Source organism: Staurois parvus, unplaced genomic scaffold (genome assembly GCF_062004578.1).
Source record: "Staurois parvus isolate SC_StPar_1 unplaced genomic scaffold, SC_StPar_1.0 ptg000444l, whole genome shotgun sequence".
Taxonomy (NCBI): domain Eukaryota; kingdom Metazoa; phylum Chordata; class Amphibia; order Anura; family Ranidae; genus Staurois; species Staurois parvus.
This window is the reverse complement of record NW_028318240.1, coordinates 3,683,396-3,700,714: the sequence shown is the minus strand read 5'-3', so window position 1 is coordinate 3,700,714 and position 17,319 is coordinate 3,683,396. Positions and strand designations below refer to the sequence as shown.

The 17,319-nt window shown below is 50.5% G+C and overlaps 1 protein-coding gene across 1 annotated transcript in view; it reads right to left on the bottom strand.

Moving 5' to 3' along the window:
- Nucleotides 1-16,791, bottom strand: part of LOC149453961 (uncharacterized) — a 30,963-nt gene extending 14,172 nt beyond the window's left edge. The window contains exons 1-6 of the mRNA XM_089687995.1: nucleotides 16,788-16,791; nucleotides 13,932-14,570; nucleotides 10,073-13,450; nucleotides 8,933-9,907; nucleotides 3,935-8,032; nucleotides 1,163-2,488 (exon numbers count right to left, since the gene is read on the bottom strand). Coding sequence (XP_089544121.1) covers nucleotides 1,163-2,488; nucleotides 3,935-8,032; nucleotides 8,933-9,907; nucleotides 10,073-13,450; nucleotides 13,932-14,570; nucleotides 16,788-16,791 — 10,420 coding nt within the window. The remainder of the gene's footprint in view (nucleotides 1-1,162; nucleotides 2,489-3,934; nucleotides 8,033-8,932; nucleotides 9,908-10,072; nucleotides 13,451-13,931; nucleotides 14,571-16,787) is intronic.
- Between the last annotated feature and the right edge of the window lie 528 nt (nucleotides 16,792-17,319).

The window sequence follows — 17,319 nt, the reverse complement described above, 5'->3', positions numbered from 1 at the left end:
GTAGAGGCAGCTGTTGTAGCGCTTGTACTCGAAGGTGCTGTAGTAGAGGCAGCTGTTGTAGCGCTTGTACTCGAAGGTGCTGTAGTAGAGGCAGCTGTTGTAGCGCTTGTACTCGAAGGTGCTGTAGTAGAGGCAGCTGTTGTAGCGCTTGTACTCGAAGGTGCTGTAGTAGAGGCAGCTGTTGTAGCGCTTGTACTAGAAGGTGCTGTAGTAGAGGCAGCTGTTGTAGCGCTTGTACTAGAAGGTGCTGTAGTAGAGCCAGCTGTTGTAGCGCTTGTACTAGAAGGTGCTGTAGTAGAGGCAGCTGTTGTAGAGATTGTACTCGAAGGTGCTGTAGTAGAGGCAGCTGTTGTAGCGCTTGTACTAGAAGGTGCTGTAGTAGAGGCAGCTGTTGTAGAGGTTGTACTCATAGATGCTGTAGTAGAGGCAGCTGTTGTAGCACTTGCACTAGAAGGTGCTGTAGTAGAGGCAGCTGTTGTAGCGCTTGTACTAGAAGGTGCTGTAGTAGAGGCAGCTGTTGTAGCGCTTGTACTCGAAGGTGCTGTAGTAGAGGCAGCTGTTGTAGCGCTTGTACTAGAAGGTGCTGTAGTAGAGGCAGCTGTTGTAGAGGTTGTACTCATAGATGCTGTAGTAGAGGCAGCTGTTGTAGCGCTTGTACTAGAAGGTGCTGTAGTAGAGGCAGCTGTTGTAGCGCTTGTACTAGAAGGTGCTGTAGTAGAGGCAGCTGTTGTAGCGCTTGTACTAGAAGGTGCTGTAGTAGAGGCAGCTGTTGTAGCGCTTGTACTCGAAGGTGCTGTAGTAGAGGCAGCTGTTGTAGCGCTTGTACTCGAAGGTGCTGTAGTAGAGGCAGCTGTTGTAGCGCTTGTACTAGAAGGTGCTGTAGTAGAGGCAGCTGTTGTAGCACTTGTACTAGAAGGTGCTGTAGTAGCGGCAGCTGTTGTATCGCTTGTACTCGAAGGTGCTGTAGTAGAGGCAGCTGTTGTAGAGCTTGTACTAGAAGGTGCTGTAGTAGAGGCAGCTGTTGTAGCGCTTGTACTCGAAGGTGCTGTAGTAGAGGCAGCTGTTGTGGCGCTTGTACTCGAAGGTGCTGTAGTAGAGGCAGCTGTTGTAGCGCTTGTACTAGAAGGTACTGTAGTAGAGGCAGCTGTTGTAGCGCTTGTACTCGAAGGTGCTGTAGTAGAGGCAGCTGTTGTAGAGCTTGTACTAGAAGGTGCTGTAGTAGAGGCAGCTGTTGTAGCGCTTGTACTCGAAGGTGCTGTAGTAGAGGCAGCTGTTGTAGCGCTTGTACTCGAAGGTGCTGTAGTAGAGGCAGCTGTTGTAGCGCTTGTACTCGAAGGTGCTGTAGTAGAGGCAGCTGTTGTAGCGCTTGTACTAGAAGGTGCTGTAGTAGAGGCAGCTGTTGTAGCGCTTGTACTCGAAGGTGCTGTAGTAGAGGCAGCTGTTGTAGCGCTTGTACTAGAAGGTGCTGTAGTAGAGGCAGCTGTTGTAGCGCTTGTACTCGAAGGTGCTGTAGTAGAGGCAGCTGTTGTGGCGCTTGTACTCGAAGGTGCTGTAGTAGAGGCAGCTGTTGTAGCGCTTGTACTAGAAGGTGCTGTAGTAGAGGCAGCTGTTGTAGCGCTTGTACTCGAAGGTGCTGTAGTAGAGGCAGCTGTTGTAGCGCTTGTACTAGAAGGTGCTGTAGTAGAGGCAGCTGTTGTAGCGCTTGTACTAGAAGGTGCTGTAGTAGAGGCAGCTGTTGTAGCGCTTGTACTAGAAGGTGCTGTAGTAGAGGCAGCTGTTGTAGCGCTTGTACTAGAAGGTGCTGTAGTAGAGGCAGCTGTTGTAGCGCTTGTACTCGAAGGTGCTGTAGTAGAGGCAGCTGTTGTAGCGCTTGTACTAGAAGGTGCTGTAGTAGAGGCAGCTGTTGTAGCGCTTGTACTAGAAGGTGCTGTAGTAGAGGCAGCTGTTGTAGCGCTTGTACTAGAAGGTGCTGTAGTAGAGGCAGCTGTTGTAGAGCTTGTACTCGAAGGTGCTGTAGTAGAGGCAGCTGTTGTAGCGCTTGTACTAGAAGGTGCTGTAGTAGAGGCAGCTGTTATAGAGCTTGTACTAGAAGGTGCTGTAGTAGAGGCAGCTGTTGTAGCGCTTGTACTCGAAGGTGCTGTAGTAGAGGCAGCTGTTGTAGCGCTTGTACTCGAAGGTGCTGTAGTAGAGGCAGCTGTTGTAGCGCTTGTACTCGAAGGTGCTGTAGTAGAGGCAGCTGTTGTAGCGCTTGTACTAGAAGGTGCTGTAGTAGAGGTAGCTGTTGTAGCGCTTGTACTCGAAGGTGCTGTAGTAGAGGCAGCTGTTGTAGCGCTTGTACTAGAAGGTGCTGTAGTAGAGGCAGCTGTTGTAGCGCTTGTACTCGAAGGTGCTGTAGTAGAGGCAGCTGTTGTGGCGCTTGTACTCGAAGGTGCTGTAGTAGAGGCAGCTGTTGTAGCGCTTGTACTAGAAGGTGCTGTAGTAGAGGCAGCTGTTGTAGCGCTTGTACTCGAAGGTGCTGTAGTAGAGGCAGCTGTTGTAGCGCTTGTACTAGAAGGTGCTGTAGTAGAGGCAACTGTTGTAGCGCTTGTACTAGAAGGTGCTGTAGTAGAGGCAGCTGTTGTAGCGCTTGTACTAGAAGGTGCTGTAGTAGAGGCAGCTGTTGTAGCGCTTGTACTCGAAGGTGCTGTAGTAGAGGCAGCTGTTACAGCGCTTGTACTCGAAGGTGCTGTAGTAGAGGCAGCTGTTGTAGCGCTTGTACTCGAAGGTGCTGTAGTAGAGGCAGCTGTTGTAGCGCTTGTACTAGAAGGTGCTGTAGTAGAGGCAGCTGTTGTAGCGCTTGTACTCGAAGGTGCTGTAGTAGAGGCAGCTGTTGTAGCGCTTGTACTAGAAGGTGCTGTAGTAGAGGCAGCTGTTGTAGAGGTTGTACTCATAGATGCTGTAGTAGAGGCAGCTGTTGTAGCGCTTGTACTCGAAGGTGCTGTAGTAGAGGCAGCTGTTGTAGCGCTTGTACTAGAAGGTGCTGTAGTAGAGGCAGCTGTTGTAGTGCTTGTACTAGAAGGTGCTGTAGTAGAGGCAGCTGTTGTAGCGCTTGTACTAGAAGGTGCTGTAGTAGAGGCAGCTGTTGTAGCGCTTGTACTCGAAGGTGCTGTAGTAGAGGCAGCTGTTGTAGCGCTTGTACTAGAAGGTGCTGTAGTAGAGGCAGCTGTTGTAGCGCTTGTACTAGAAGGTGCTGTAGTAGAGGCAGCTGTTGTAGAGCTTGTACTCGAAGGTGCTGTAGTAGAGGGAGCTGTTGTAGAGCTTGTACTAGAAGGTGCTGTAGTAGAGGCAGCTGTTGTAGAGCTTGTACTCGAAGGTGCTGTAGTAGAGGCAGCTGTTGTAGAGCTTGTACTAGAACGTGCTGTAGTAGAGACAGCTGTTGTAGTGCTTGTACTCGAAGGTGCTGTAGTAGAGGCAGCTGTTATAGCGCTTGTACTCGAAGGTGCTGTAGTAGAGGCAGCTGTTGTAGCGCTTGTACTAGAAGGTGCTGTAGTAGAGGCAGCTGTTGTAGCGCTTGTACTAGAAGGTGCTGTAGTAGAGGCAGCTGTTGTAGCGCTTGTACTAGAAGGTGCTGTAGTAAAGGCAGCTGTTGTAGCGCTTGTACAAGAAGGTGCTGTAGTAGAGGCAGCTGTTGTAGCGCTTGTACTAGAAGGTGCTGTAGTAGAGGCAGCTGTTGTAGCGCTTGTACTAGAAGGTGCTGTAGTAAAGGCAGCTGTTGTAGCGCTTGTACAAGAAGGTGCTGTAGTAGAGGCAGCTGTTGTAGCGCTTGTACTAGAAGGTGCTGTAGTAGAGGCAGCTGTTGTAGAGCTTGTACTCGAAGATGCTGTAGTAGAGGCAGCTGTTGTAGAGCTTGTACTCGAAGGTGCTGTAGTAGAGGCAGCTGTTGTAGCGCTTGTACTAGAAGGTGCTGTAGTAGAGGCAGCTGTTGTAGCGCTTGTACTAGAAGGTGCTGTAGTAGAGGCAGCTGTTGTAGCGCTTGTACTCGAAGGTGCTGTAGTAGAGGCAGCTGTTGTAGCGCTTGTACTCGAAGGTGCTGTAGTAGAGGCAGCTGTTGTAGCGCTTGTACTCGAAGGTGCTGTAGTAGAGGCAGCTGTTGTAGCGCTTGTACTAGAAGGTGCTGTAGTAGAGGCAGCTGTTGTAGCGCTTGTACTCGAAGGTGCTGTAGTAGAGGCAGCTGTTGTAGAGCTTGTACTAGAAGGTGCTGTAGTAGAGGCAGCTGTTGTAGCGCTTGTACTAGAAGGTGCTGTAGTAGAGGCAGCTGTTGTAGCGCTTGTACTCGAAGGTGCTGTAGTAGAGGCAGCTGTTGTAGCACTTGTACTCGAAGGTGCTGTAGTAGAGGCAGCTGTTGTAGCGCTTGTACTAGAAGGTGCTGTAGTAGAGGCAGCTGTTGTAGCGCTTGTACTAGAAGGTGCTGTAGTAGAGGAAGCTGTTGTAGAGCTTGTACTCGAAGGTGCTGTAGTAGAGGCAGGTGTTGTAGCGCTTGTACTAGAAGGTGCTGTAGTAGAGGCAGCTGTTGTAGAGCTTGTACTCGAAGGTGCTGTAGTAGAGGCAGCTGTTGTAGAGCTTGTACTAGAAGGTGCTGTAGTAGAGGCAGCTGTTGTAGCGCTTGTACTCGAAGGTGCTGTAGTAGAGGCAGCTGTTGTAGCGCTTGTACTCGAAGGTGCTTTAGTAGAGGCAGCTGTTGTAGCGCTTGTACTAGAAGGTGCTGTAGTAGAGGCAGCTGTTGTAGCGCTTGTACTAGAAGGTGCTGTAGTAGCGGCAGCTGTTGTAGCGCTTGTACTAGAAGGTGCTGTAGTAGAGGCAGCTGTTGTAGCGCTTGTACTAGAAGGTGCTGTAGTAGAGGCAGCTGTTGTAGCGCTTGTACTAGAAGGTGCTGTAGTAGAGGCAGCTGTTGTAGAGCTTGTACTCGAAGGTGCTGTAGTAGAGGCAGCTGTTGTAGAGCTTGTACTCGAAGGTGCTGTAGTAGAGGCAGCTGTTGTAGCGCTTGTACTAGAAGGTGCTGTAGTAGAGGCAGCTGTTGTAGCGCTTGTAATCGAAGGTGCTGTAGTAGAGGCAGCTGTTGTAGCGCTTGTACTCGAAGGTGCTGTAGTAGAGGCAGCTGTTGTAGCGCTTGTACTCGAAGGTGCTGTAGTAGAGGCAGCTGTTGTAGCGCTTGTACTCGAAGGTGCTGTAGTAGAGGCAGCTGTTGTAGCGCTTGTACTAGAAGGTGCTGTAGTAGAGGCAGCTGTTGTAGCACTTGTACTAGAAGGTGCTGTAGTAGCGGCAGCTGTTGTAGCGCTTGTACTCGAAGGTGCTGTAGTAGAGGCAGCTGTTGTAGAGCTTGTACTAGAAGGTGCTGTAGTAGAGGCAGCTGTTGTAGCGCTTGTACTCGAAGGTGCTGTAGTAGAGGCAGCTGTTGTGGCGCTTGTACTTGAAGGTGCTGTAGTAGAGGCAGCTGTTGTAGCGCTTGTACTAGAAGGTACTGTAGTAGAGGCAGCTGTTGTAGCGCTTGTACTCGAAGGTGCTGTAGTAGAGGCAGCTGTTGTAGAGCTTGTACTAGAAGGTGCTGTAGTAGAGGCAGCTGTTGTAGCGCTTGTACTCGAAGGTGCTGTAGTAGAGGCAGCTGTTGTAGCGCTTGTACTCGAAGGTGCTGTAGTAGAGGCAGCTGTTGTAGCGCTTGTACTCGAAGGTGCTGTAGTAGAGGCAGCTGTTGTAGCGCTTGTACTAGAAGGTGCTGTAGTAGAGGCAGCTGTTGTAGCGCTTGTACTCGAAGGTGCTGTAGTAGAGGCAGCTGTTGTAGCGCTTGTACTAGAAGGTGCTGTAGTAGAGGCAGCTTTTGTAGCGCTTGTACTCGAAGGTGCTGTAGTAGAGGCAGCTGTTGTGGCGCTTGTACTCGAAGGTGCTGTAGTAGAGGCAGCTGTTGTAGCGCTTGTACTAGAAGGTGCTGTAGTAGAGGCAGCTGTTGTAGCGCTTGTACTCGAAGGTGCTGTAGTAGAGGCAGCTGTTGTAGCGCTTGTACTAGAAGGTGCTGTAGTAGAGGCAGCTGTTGTAGCGCTTGTACTAGAAGGTGCTGTAGTAGAGGCAGCTGTTGTAGCGCTTGTACTAGAAGGTGCTGTAGTAGAGGCAGCTGTTGTAGCGCTTGTACTAGAAGGTGCTGTAGTAGAGGCAGCTGTTGTAGCGCTTGTTCTCGAAGGTGCTGTAGTAGAGGCAGCTGTTGTAGCGCTTGTACTAGAAGGTGCTGTAGTAGAGGCAGCTGTTGTAGCGCTTGTACTAGAAGGTGCTGTAGTAGAGGCAGCTGTTGTAGCGCTTGTACTAGAAGGTGCTGTAGTAGAGGCAGCTGTTGTAGAGCTTGTACTCGAAGGTGCTGTAGTAGAGGCAGCTGTTGTAGCGCTTGTACTAGAAGGTGCTGTAGTAGAGGCAGCTGTTGTAGAGCTTGTACTCGAAGGTGCTGTAGTAGAGGCAGCTGTTGTAGAGCTTGTACTAGAAGGTGCTGTAGTAGAGGCAGCTGTTGTAGCGCTTGTACTCGAAGGTGCTGTAGTAGAGGCAGCTGTTGTAGCACTTGTACTCGAAGGTGCTGTAGTAGAGGCAGCTGTTGTAGCGCTTGTACTAGAAGGTGCTGTAGTAGAGGCAGCTGTTGTAGCGCTTGTACTAGAAGGTGCTGTAGTAGCGGCAGCTGTTGTAGCGCTTGTACTAGAAGGTGCTGTAGTAGAGGCAGCTGTTGTAGCGCTTGTACTAGAAGGTGCTGTAGTAGAGGCAGCTGTTGTAGCGCTTGTACTAGAAGGTGCTGTAGTAGAGGCAGCTGTTGTAGAGCTTGTACTCGAAGATGCTGTAGTAGAGGCAGCTGTTGTAGAGCTTGTACTCGAAGGTGCTGTAGTAGAGGCAGCTGTTGTAGCGCTTGTACTAGAAGGTGCTGTAGTAGAGGCAGCTGTTGTAGTGCTTGTACTCGAAGGTGCTGTAGTAGAGGCAGCTGTTGTAGAGCTTGTACTAGAAGGTGCTGTAGTAGAGGCAGCTGTTGTAGCGCTTGTACTCGAAGGTGCTGTAGTAGAGGCAGCTGTTGTGGCGCTTGTACTCGAAGGTGCTGTAGTAGAGGCAGCTGTTGTAGCGCTTGTACTCGAAGGTGCTGTAGTAGAGGCAGCTGTTGTAGCGCTTGTACTCGAAGGTGCTGTAGTAGAGGCAGCTGTTGTAGCGCTTGTACTAGAAGGTGCTGTAGTAGAGGCAGCTGTTGTAGCACTTGTACTAGAAGGTGCTGTAGTAGCGGCAGCTGTTGTAGCGCTTGTACTCGAAGGTGCTGTAGTAGAGGCAGCTGTTGTAGAGCTTGTACTAGAAGGTGCTGTAGTAGAGGCAGCTGTTGTAGCGCTTGTACTCGAAGGTGCTGTAGTAGAGGCAGCTGTTGTGGCGCTTGTACTCGAAGGTGCTGTAGTAGAGGCAGCTGTTGTAGCGCTTGTACTAGAAGGTACTGTAGTAGAGGCAGCTGTTGTAGCGCTTGTACTCGAAGGTGCTGCAGTAGAGGCAGCTGTTGTAGAGCTTGTACTAGAAGGTGCTGTAGTAGAGGCAGCTGTTGTAGCGCTTGTACTCGAAGGTGCTGTAGTAGAGGCAGCTGTTGTAGCGCTTGTACTCGAAGGTGCTGTAGTAGAGGCAGCTGTTGTAGCGCTTGTACTCGAAGGTGCTGTAGTAGAGGCAGCTGTTGTAGCGCTTGTACTAGAAGGTGCTGTAGTAGAGGCAGCTGTTGTAGCGCTTGTACTCGAAGGTGCTGTAGTAGAGGCAGCTGTTGTAGCGCTTGTACTAGAAGGTGCTGTAGTAGAGGCAGCTGTTGTAGCGCTTGTACTCGAAGGTGCTGTAGTAGAGGCAGCTGTTGTGGCGCTTGTACTCGAAGGTGCTGTAGTAGAGGCAGCTGTTGTAGCGCTTGTACTAGAAGGTGCTGTAGTAGAGGCAGCTGTTGTAGCGCTTGTACTCGAAGGTGCTGTAGTAGAGGCAGCTGTTGTAGCGCTTGTACTAGAAGGTGCTGTAGTAGAGGCAACTGTTGTAGCGCTTGTACTAGAAGGTGCTGTAGTAGAGGCAGCTGTTGTAGCGCTTGTACTAGAAGGTGCTGTAGTAGAGGCAGCTGTTGTAGCGCTTGTACTCGAAGGTGCTGTAGTAGAGGCAGCTGTTACAGCGCTTGTACTCGAAGGTGCTGTAGTAGAGGCAGCTGTTGTAGCGCTTGTACTCGAAGGTGCTGTAGTAGAGGCAGCTGTTGTAGCGCTTGTACTAGAAGGTGCTGTAGTAGAGGCAGCTGTTGTAGCGCTTGTACTCGAAGGTGCTGTAGTAGAGGCAGCTGTTGTAGCGCTTGTACTAGAAGGTGCTGTAGTAGAGGCAGCTGTTGTAGAGGTTGTACTCATAGATGCTGTAGTAGAGGCAGCTGTTGTAGCGCTTGTACTAGAAGGTGCTGTAGTAGAGGCAGCTGTTGTAGCACTTGTACTAGAAGGTGCTGTAGTAGAGGCAGCTGTTGTAGCGCTTGTACTAGAAGGTGCTGTAGTAGAGGCAGCTGTTGTAGCGCTTGTACTCGAAGGTGCTGTAGTAGAGGCAGCTGTTGTAGCGCTTGTACTAGAAGGTGCTGTAGTAGAGGCAGCTGTTGTAGCGCTTGTACTCGAAGGTGCTGTAGTAGAGGCAGCTGTTGTGGCGCTTGTACTCGAAGGTGCTGTAGTAGAGGCAGCTGTTGTAGCGCTTGTACTAGAAGGTGCTGTAGTAGAGGCAGCTGTTGTAGCGCTTGTACTCGAAGGTGCTGTAGTAGAAGCAGCTGTTGTAGCGCTTGTACTAGAAGGTGCTGTAGTAGAGGCAGCTGTTGTAGCGCTTGTACTAGAAGGTGCTGTAGTAGAGGCAGCTGTTGTAGCGCTTGTACTAGAAGGTGCTGTAGTAGAGGCAGCTGTTGTAGCGCTTGTACTAGAAGGTGCTGTAGTAGAGGCAGCTGTTGTAGCGCTTGTTCTCGAAGGTGCTGTAGTAGAGGCAGCTGTTGTAGCGCTTGTACTAGAAGGTGCTGTAGTAGAGGCAGCTGTTGTAGCGCTTGTACTAGAAGGTGCTGTAGTAGAGGCAGCTGTTGTAGCGCTTGTACTAGAAGGTGCTGTAGTAGAGGCAGCTGTTGTAGAGCTTGTACTCGAAGGTGCTGTAGTAGAGGCAGCTGTTGTAGCGCTTGTACTAGAAGGTGCTGTAGTAGAGGCAGCTGTTGTAGAGCTTGTACTCGAAGGTGCTGTAGTAGAGGCAGCTGTTGTAGAGCTTGTACTAGAAGGTGCTGTAGTAGAGGCAGCTGTTTTAGCGCTTGTACTCGAAGGTGCTGTAGTAGAGGCAGCTGTTGTAGCACTTGTACTCGAAGGTGCTGTAGTAGAGGCAGCTGTTGTAGCGCTTGTACTAGAAGGTGCTGTAGTAGAGGCAGCTGTTGTAGCGCTTGTACTAGAAGGTGCTGTAGTAGCGGCAGCTGTTGTAGCGCTTGTACTAGAAGGTGCTGTAGTAGAGGCAGCTGTTGTAGCGCTTGTACTAGAAGGTGCTGTAGTAGAGGCAGCTGTTGTAGCGCTTGTACTAGAAGGTGCTGTAGTAGAGGCAGCTGTTGTAGAGCTTGTACTCGAAGATGCTGTAGTAGAGGCAGCTGTTGTAGAGCTTGAACTCGAAGGTGCTGTAGTAGAGGCAGCTGTTGTAGCGCTTGTACTAGAAGGTGCTGTAGTAGAGGCAGCTGTTGTAGCGCTTGTACTCGAAGGTGCTGTAGTAGAGGCAGCTGTTGTAGAGCTTGTACTAGAAGGTGCTGTAGTAGAGGCAGCTGTTGTAGCGCTTGTACTCGAAGGTGCTGTAGTAGAGGCAGCTGTTGTGGCGCTTGTACTCGAAGGTGCTGTAGTAGAGGCAGCTGTTGTAGCGCTTGTACTCGAAGGTGCTGTAGTAGAGGCAGCTGTTGTAGCGCTTGTACTCGAAGGTGCTGTTGTAGAGGCAGCTGTTGTAGCGCTTGTACTAGAAGGTGCTGTAGTAGAGGCAGCTGTTGTAGCACTTGTACTAGAAGGTGCTGTAGTAGCGGCAGCTGTTGTAGCGCTTGTACTCGAACGTGCTGTAGTAGAGGCAGCTGTTGTAGAGCTTGTACTAGAAGGTGCTGTAGTAGAGGCAGCTGTTGTAGCGCTTGTACTCGAAGGTGCTGTAGTAGAGGCAGCTGTTGTGGCGCTTGTACTCGAAGGTGCTGTAGTAGAGGCAGCTGTTGTAGCGCTTGTACTAGAAGGTACTGTAGTAGAGGCAGCTGTTGTAGCGCTTGTACTCGAAGGTGCTGTAGTAGAGGCAGCTGTTGTAGAGCTTGTACTAGAAGGTGCTGTAGTAGAGGCAGCTGTTGTAGCGCTTGTACTCGAAGGTGCTGTAGTAGAGGCAGCTGTTGTAGCGCTTGTACTCGAAGGTGCTGTAGTAGAGGCAGCTGTTGTAGCGCTTGTACTCGAAGGTGCTGTAGTAGAGGCAGCTGTTGTAGCGCTTGTACTAGAAGGTGCTGTAGTAGAGGCAGCTGTTGTAGCGCTTGTACTAGAAGGTGCTGTAGTAGAGGCAGCTGTTGTAGCGCTTGTACTCGAAGGTGCTGTAGTAGAGGCAGCTGTTGTGGCGCTTGTACTCGAAGGTGCTGTAGTAGAGGCAGCTGTTGTAGCGCTTGTACTAGAAGGTGCTGTAGTAGAGGCAGCTGTTGTAGCGCTTGTACTCGAAGGTGCTGTAGTAGAGGCAGCTGTTGTAGCGCTTGTACTAGAAGGTGCTGTAGTAGAGGCAACTGTTGTAGCGCTTGTACTAGAAGGTGCTGTAGTAGAGGCAGCTGTTGTAGCGCTTGTACTAGAAGGTGCTGTAGTAGAGGCAGCTGTTGTAGCGCTTGTACTCGAAGGTGCTGTAGTAGAGGCAGCTGTTACAGCGCTTGTACTCGAAGGTGCTGTAGTAGAGGCAGCTGTTGTAGCGCTTGTACTCGAAGGTGCTGTAGTAGAGGCAGCTGTTGTAGCGCTTGTACTAGAAGGTGCTGTAGTAGAGGCAGCTGTTGTAGCGCTTGTACTCGAAGGTGCTGTAGTAGAGGCAGCTGTTGTAGCGCTTGTACTAGAAGGTGCTGTAGTAGAGGCAGCTGTTGTAGAGGTTGTACTCATAGATGCTGTAGTAGAGGCAGCTGTTGTAGCGCTTGTACTAGAAGGTGCTGTAGTAGAGGCAGCTGTTGTAGCACTTGTACTAGAAGGTGCTGTAGTAGAGGCAGCTGTTGTAGCGCTTGTACTAGAAGGTGCTGTAGTAGAGGCAGCTGTTGTAGCGCTTGTACTAGAAGGTGCTGTAGTAGAGGCAGCTGTTGTAGCGCTTGTACTCGAAGGTGCTGTAGTAGAGGCAGCTGTTGTAGCGCTTGTACTAGAAGGTGCTGTAGTAGAGGCAGCTGTTGTAGCGCTTGTACTAGAAGGTGCTGTAGTAGAGGCAGCTGTTGTAGCGCTTGTACTAGAAGGTGCTGTAGTAGAGGCAGCTGTTGTAGAGCTTGTACTCGAAGGTGCTGTAGTAGAGGGAGCTGTTGTAGCGCTTGTACTAGAAGGTGCTGTAGTAGAGGCAGCTGTTGTAGAGCTTGTACTCGAAGGTGCTGTAGTAGAGGCAGCTGTTGTAGAGCTTGTACTAGAAGGTGCTGTAGTAGAGGCAGCTGTTGTAGTGCTTGTACTCGAAGGTGCTGTAGTAGAGGCAGCTGTTATAGCGCTTGTACTCGAAGGTGCTGTAGTAGAGGCAGCTGTTGTAGCGCTTGTACTAGAAGGTGCTGTAGTAGAGGCAGCTGTTGTAGCGCTTGTACTAGAAGGTGCTGTAGTAGAGGCAGCTGTTGTAGCGCTTGTACTAGAAGGTGCTGTAGTAAAGGCAGCTGTTGTAGCGCTTGTACAAGAAGGTGCTGTAGTAGAGGCAGCTGTTGTAGCGCTTGTACTAGAAGGTGCTGTAGTAGAGGCAGCTGTTGTAGAGCTTGTACTCGAAGATGCTGTAGTAGAGGCAGCTGTTGTAGAGCTTGTACTCGAAGGTGCTGTAGTAGAGGCAGCTGTTGTAGCGCTTGTACTAGAAGGTGCTGTAGTAGAGGCAGCTGTTGTAGCGCTTGTACTAGAAGGTGCTGTAGTAGAGGCAGCTGTTGTAGCGCTTGTACTCGAAGGTGCTGTAGTAGAGGCAGCTGTTGTAGCGCTTGTACTCGAAGGTGCTGTAGTAGAGGCAGCTGTTGTAGCGCTTGTACTCGAAGGTGCTGTAGTAGAGGCAGCTGTTGTAGCGCTTGTACTAGAAGGTGCTGTAGTAGAGGCAGCTGTTGTAGCGCTTGTACTCGAAGGTGCTGTAGTAGAGGCAGCTGTTGTAGAGCTTGTACTAGAAGGTGCTGTAGTAGAGGCAGCTGTTGTAGCGCTTGTACTAGAAGGTGCTGTAGTAGAGGCAGCTGTTGTAGCGCTTGTACTAGAAGGTGCTGTAGTAGAGGCAGCTGTTGTAGCGCTTGTACTCGAAGGTGCTGTAGTAGAGGCAGCTGTTGTAGCGCTTGTACTCGAAGGTGCTGTAGTAGAGGCAGCTGTTGTAGCGCTTGTACTAGAAGGTGCTGTAGTAGAGGCAGCTGTTGTAGCGCTTGTACTAGAAGGTGCTGTAGTAGAGGAAGCTGTTGTAGAGCTTGTACTCGAAGGTGCTGTAGTAGACGCAGCTGTTGTAGCGCTTGTACTAGAAGGTGCTGTAGTAGAGGCAGCTGTTGTAGAGCTTGTACTCGAAGGTGCTGTAGTAGAGGCAGCTGTTGTAGAGCTTGTACTAGAAGGTGCTGTAGTAGAGGCAGCTGTTGTAGCGCTTGTACTCGAAGGTGCTGTAGTAGAGGCAGCTGTTGTAGCGCTTGTACTCGAAGGTGCTTTAGTAGAGGCAGCTGTTGTAGCGCTTGTACTAGAAGGTGCTGTAGTAGAGGCAGCTGTTGTAGCGCTTGTACTAGAAGGTGCTGTAGTAGCGGCAGCTGTTGTAGCGCTTGTACTAGAAGGTGCTGTAGTAGAGGCAGCTGTTGTAGCGCTTGTACTAGAAGGTGCTGTAGTAGAGGCAGCTGTTGTAGCGCTTGTACTAGAAGGTGCTGTAGTAGAGGCAGCTGTTGTAGAGCTTGTACTCGAAGGTGCTGTAGTAGAGGCAGCTGTTGTAGAGCTTGTACTCGAAGGTGCAGTAGTAGAGGCAGCTGTTGTAGCGCTTGTACTCGAAGGTGCTTTAGTAGAGGCAGCTGTTGTAGCGCTTGTACTAGAAGGTGCTGTAGTAGAGGCAGCTGTTGTAGCGCTTGTACTAGAAGGTGCTGTAGTAGCGGCAGCTGTTGTAGCGCTTGTACTAGAAGGTGCTGTAGTAGAGGCAGCTGTTGTAGCGCTTGTACTAGAAGGTGCTGTAGTAGAGGCAGCTGTTGTAGCGCTTGTACTAGAAGGTGCTGTTGTAGAGGCAGCTGTTGTAGAGCTTGTACTCGAAGGTGCTGTAGTAGAGGCAGCTGTTGTAGCGCTTGTACTCGAAGGTGCTGTAGTAGAGGCAGCTGTTGTAGCGCTTGTACTAGAAGGTGCTGTAGTAGAGGCAGCTGTTGTAGCGCTTGTACTCGAAGGTGCTGTAGTAGAGGCAGCTGTTGTAGCGCTTTGTACTCGAAGGTGCTGTAGTAGAGGCAGCTGTTGTAGCGCTTGTACTAGAAGGTGCTGTAGTAGAGGCAGCTGTTGTAGCACTTGTACTAGAAGGTGCTGTAGTAGCGGCAGCTGTTGTAGCGCTTGTACTCGAAGGTGCTGTAGTAGAGGCAGCTGTTGTAGAGCTTGTACTAGAAGGTGCTGTAGTAGAGGCAGCTGTTGTAGCGCTTGTACTCGAAGGTGCTGTAGTAGAGGCAGCTGTTGTGGCGCTTGTACTTGAAGGTGCTGTAGTAGAGGCAGCTGTTGTAGCGCTTGTACTAGAAGGTACTGTAGTAGAGGCAGCTGTTGTAGCGCTTGTACTCGAAGGTGCTGTAGTAGAGGCAGCTGTTGTAGAGCTTGTACTAGAAGGTGCTGTAGTAGAGGCAGCTGTTGTAGCGCTTGTACTCGAAGGTGCTGTAGTAGAGGCAGCTGTTGTAGCGCTTGTACTCGAAGGTGCTGTAGTAGAGGCAGCTGTTGTAGCGCTTGTACTCGAAGGTGCTGTAGTAGAGGCAGCTGTTGTAGCGCTTGTACTAGAAGGTGCTGTAGTAGAGGCAGCTGTTGTAGCGCTTGTACTCGAAGGTGCTGTAGTAGAGGCAGCTGTTGTAGCGCTTGTACTAGAAGGTGCTGTAGTAGAGGCAGCTTTTGTAGCGCTTGTACTCGAAGGTGCTGTAGTAGAGGCAGCTGTTGTGGCGCTTGTACTCGAAGGTGCTGTAGTAGAGGCAGCTGTTGTAGCGCTTGTACTAGAAGGTGCTGTAGTAGAGGCAGCTGTTGTAGCGCTTGTACTCGAAGGTGCTGTAGTAGAGGCAGCTGTTGTAGCGCTTGTACTAGAAGGTGCTGTAGTAGAGGCAGCTGTTGTAGCGCTTGTACTAGAAGGTGCTGTAGTAGAGGCAGCTGTTGTAGCGCTTGTACTAGAAGGTGCTGTAGTAGAGGCAGCTGTTGTAGCGCTTGTACTAGAAGGTGCTGTAGTAGAGGCAGCTGTTGTAGCGCTTGTTCTCGAAGGTGCTGTAGTAGAGGCAGCTGTTGTAGCGCTTGTACTAGAAGGTGCTGTAGTAGAGGCAGCTGTTGTAGCGCTTGTACTAGAAGGTGCTGTAGTAGAGGCAGCTGTTGTAGCGCTTGTACTAGAAGGTGCTGTAGTAGAGGCAGCTGTTGTAGAGCTTGTACTCGAAGGTGCTGTAGTAGAGGCAGCTGTTGTAGCGCTTGTACTAGAAGGTGCTGTAGTAGAGGCAGCTGTTGTAGAGCTTGTACTCGAAGGTGCTGTAGTAGAGGCAGCTGTTGTAGAGCTTGTACTAGAAGGTGCTGTAGTAGAGGCAGCTGTTGTAGCGCTTGTACTCGAAGGTGCTGTAGTAGAGGCAGCTGTTGTAGCACTTGTACTCGAAGGTGCTGTAGTAGAGGCAGCTGTTGTAGCGCTTGTACTAGAAGGTGCTGTAGTAGAGGCAGCTGTTGTAGCGCTTGTACTAGAAGGTGCTGTAGTAGCGGCAGCTGTTGTAGCGCTTGTACTAGAAGGTGCTGTAGTAGAGGCAGCTGTTGTAGCGCTTGTACTAGAAGGTGCTGTAGTAGAGGCAGCTGTTGTAGCGCTTGTACTAGAAGGTGCTGTAGTAGAGGCAGCTGTTGTAGAGCTTGTACTCGAAGATGCTGTAGTAGAGGCAGCTGTTGTAGAGCTTGTACTCGAAGGTGCTGTAGTAGAGGCAGCTGTTGTAGCGCTTGTACTAGAAGGTGCTGTAGTAGAGGCAGCTGTTGTAGCGCTTGTACTCGAAGGTGCTGTAGTAGAGGCAGCTGTTGTAGAGCTTGTACTAGAAGGTGCTGTAGTAGAGGCAGCTGTTGTAGCGCTTGTACTCGAAGGTGCTGTAGTAGAGGCAGCTGTTGTGGCGCTTGTACTCGAAGGTGCTGTAGTAGAGGCAGCTGTTATAGCGCTTGTACTCGAAGGTGCTGTAGTAGAGGCAGCTGTTGTAGCGCTTGTACTCGAAGGTGCTGTAGTAGAGGCAGCTGTTGTAGCGCTTGTACTAGAAGGTGCTGTAGTAGAGGCAGCTGTTGTAGCACTTGTACTAGAAGGTGCTGTAGTAGCGGCAGCTGTTGTAGCGCTTGTACTCGAAGGTGCTGTAGTAGAGGCAGCTGTTGTAGAGCTTGTACTAGAAGGTGCTGTAGTAGAGGCAGCTGTTGTAGCGCTTGTACTCGAAGGTGCTGTAGTAGAGGCAGCTGTTGTGGCGCTTGTACTCGAAGGTGCTGTAGTAGAGGCAGCTGTTGTAGCGCTTGTACTAGAAGGTACTGTAGTAGAGGCAGCTGTTGTAGCGCTTGTACTCGAAGGTGCTGTAGTAGAGGCAGCTGTTGTAGAGCTTGTACTAGAAGGTGCTGTAGTAGAGGCAGCTGTTGTAGCGCTTGTACTCGAAGGTGCTGTAGTAGAGGCAGCTGTTGTAGCGCTTGTACTCGAAGGTGCTGTAGTAGAGGCAGCTGTTGTAGCGCTTGTACTCGAAGGTGCTGTAGTAGAGGCAGCTGTTGTAGCGCTTGTACTAGAAGGTGCTGTAGTAGAGGCAGCTGTTGTAGCGCTTGTACTCGAAGGTGCTGTAGTAGAGGCAGCTGTTGTAGCGCTTGTACTAGAAGGTGCTGTAGTAGAGGCAGCTGTTGTAGCGCTTGTACTCGAAGGTGCTGTAGTAGAGGCAGCTGTTGTGGCGCTTGTACTCGAAGGTGCTGTAGTAGAGGCAGCTGTTGTAGCGCTTGTACTAGAAGGTGCTGTAGTAGAGGCAGCTGTTGTAGCGCTTGTACTCGAAGGTGCTGTAGTAGAGGCAGCTGTTGTAGCGCTTGTACTAGAAGGTGCTGTAGTAGAGGCAACTGTTGTAGCGCTTGTACTAGAAGGTGCTGTAGTAGAGGCAGCTGTTGTAGCGCTTGTACTAGAAGGTGCTGTAGTAGAGGCAGCTGTTGTAGCGCTTGTACTCGAAGGTGCTGTAGTAGAGGCAGCTGTTACAGCGCTTGTACTCGAAGGTGCTGTAGTAGAGGCAGCTGTTGTAGCGCTTGTACTCGAAGGTGCTGTAGTAGAGGCAGCTGTTGTAGCGCTTGTACTAGAAGGTGCTGTAGTAGAGGCAGCTGTTGTAGCGCTTGTACTCGAAGGTGCTGTAGTAGAGGCAGCTGTTGTAGCGCTTGTACTAGAAGGTGCTGTAGTAGAGGCAGCTGTTGTAGAGGTTGTACTCATAGATGCTGTAGTAGAGGCAGCTGTTGTAGCGCTTGTACTAGAAGGTGCTGTAGTAGAGGCAGCTGTTGTAGCACTTGTACTAGAAGGTGCTGTAGTAGAGGCAGCTGTTGTAGCGCTTGTACTAGAAGGTGCTGTAGTAGAGGCAGCTGTTGTAGCGCTTGTACTAGAAGGTGCTGTAGTAGAGGCAGCTGTTGTAGCGCTTGTACTCGAAGGTGCTGTAGTAGAGGCAGCTGTTGTAGCGCTTGTACTAGAAGGTGCTGTAGTAGAGGCAGCTGTTGTAGCGCTTGTACTAGAAGGTGCTGTAGTAGAGGCAGCTGTTGTAGCGCTTGTACTAGAAGGTGCTGTAGTAGAGGCAGCTGTTGTAGAGCTTGTACTCGAAGGTGCTGTAGTAGAGGGAGCTGTTGTAGCGCTTGTACTAGAAGGTGCTGTAGTAGAGGCAGCTGTTGTAGAGCTTGTACTCAAAGGTGCTGTAGTAGAGGCAGCTGTTGTAGAGCTTGTACTAGAAGGTGCTGTAGTAGAGGCAGCTGT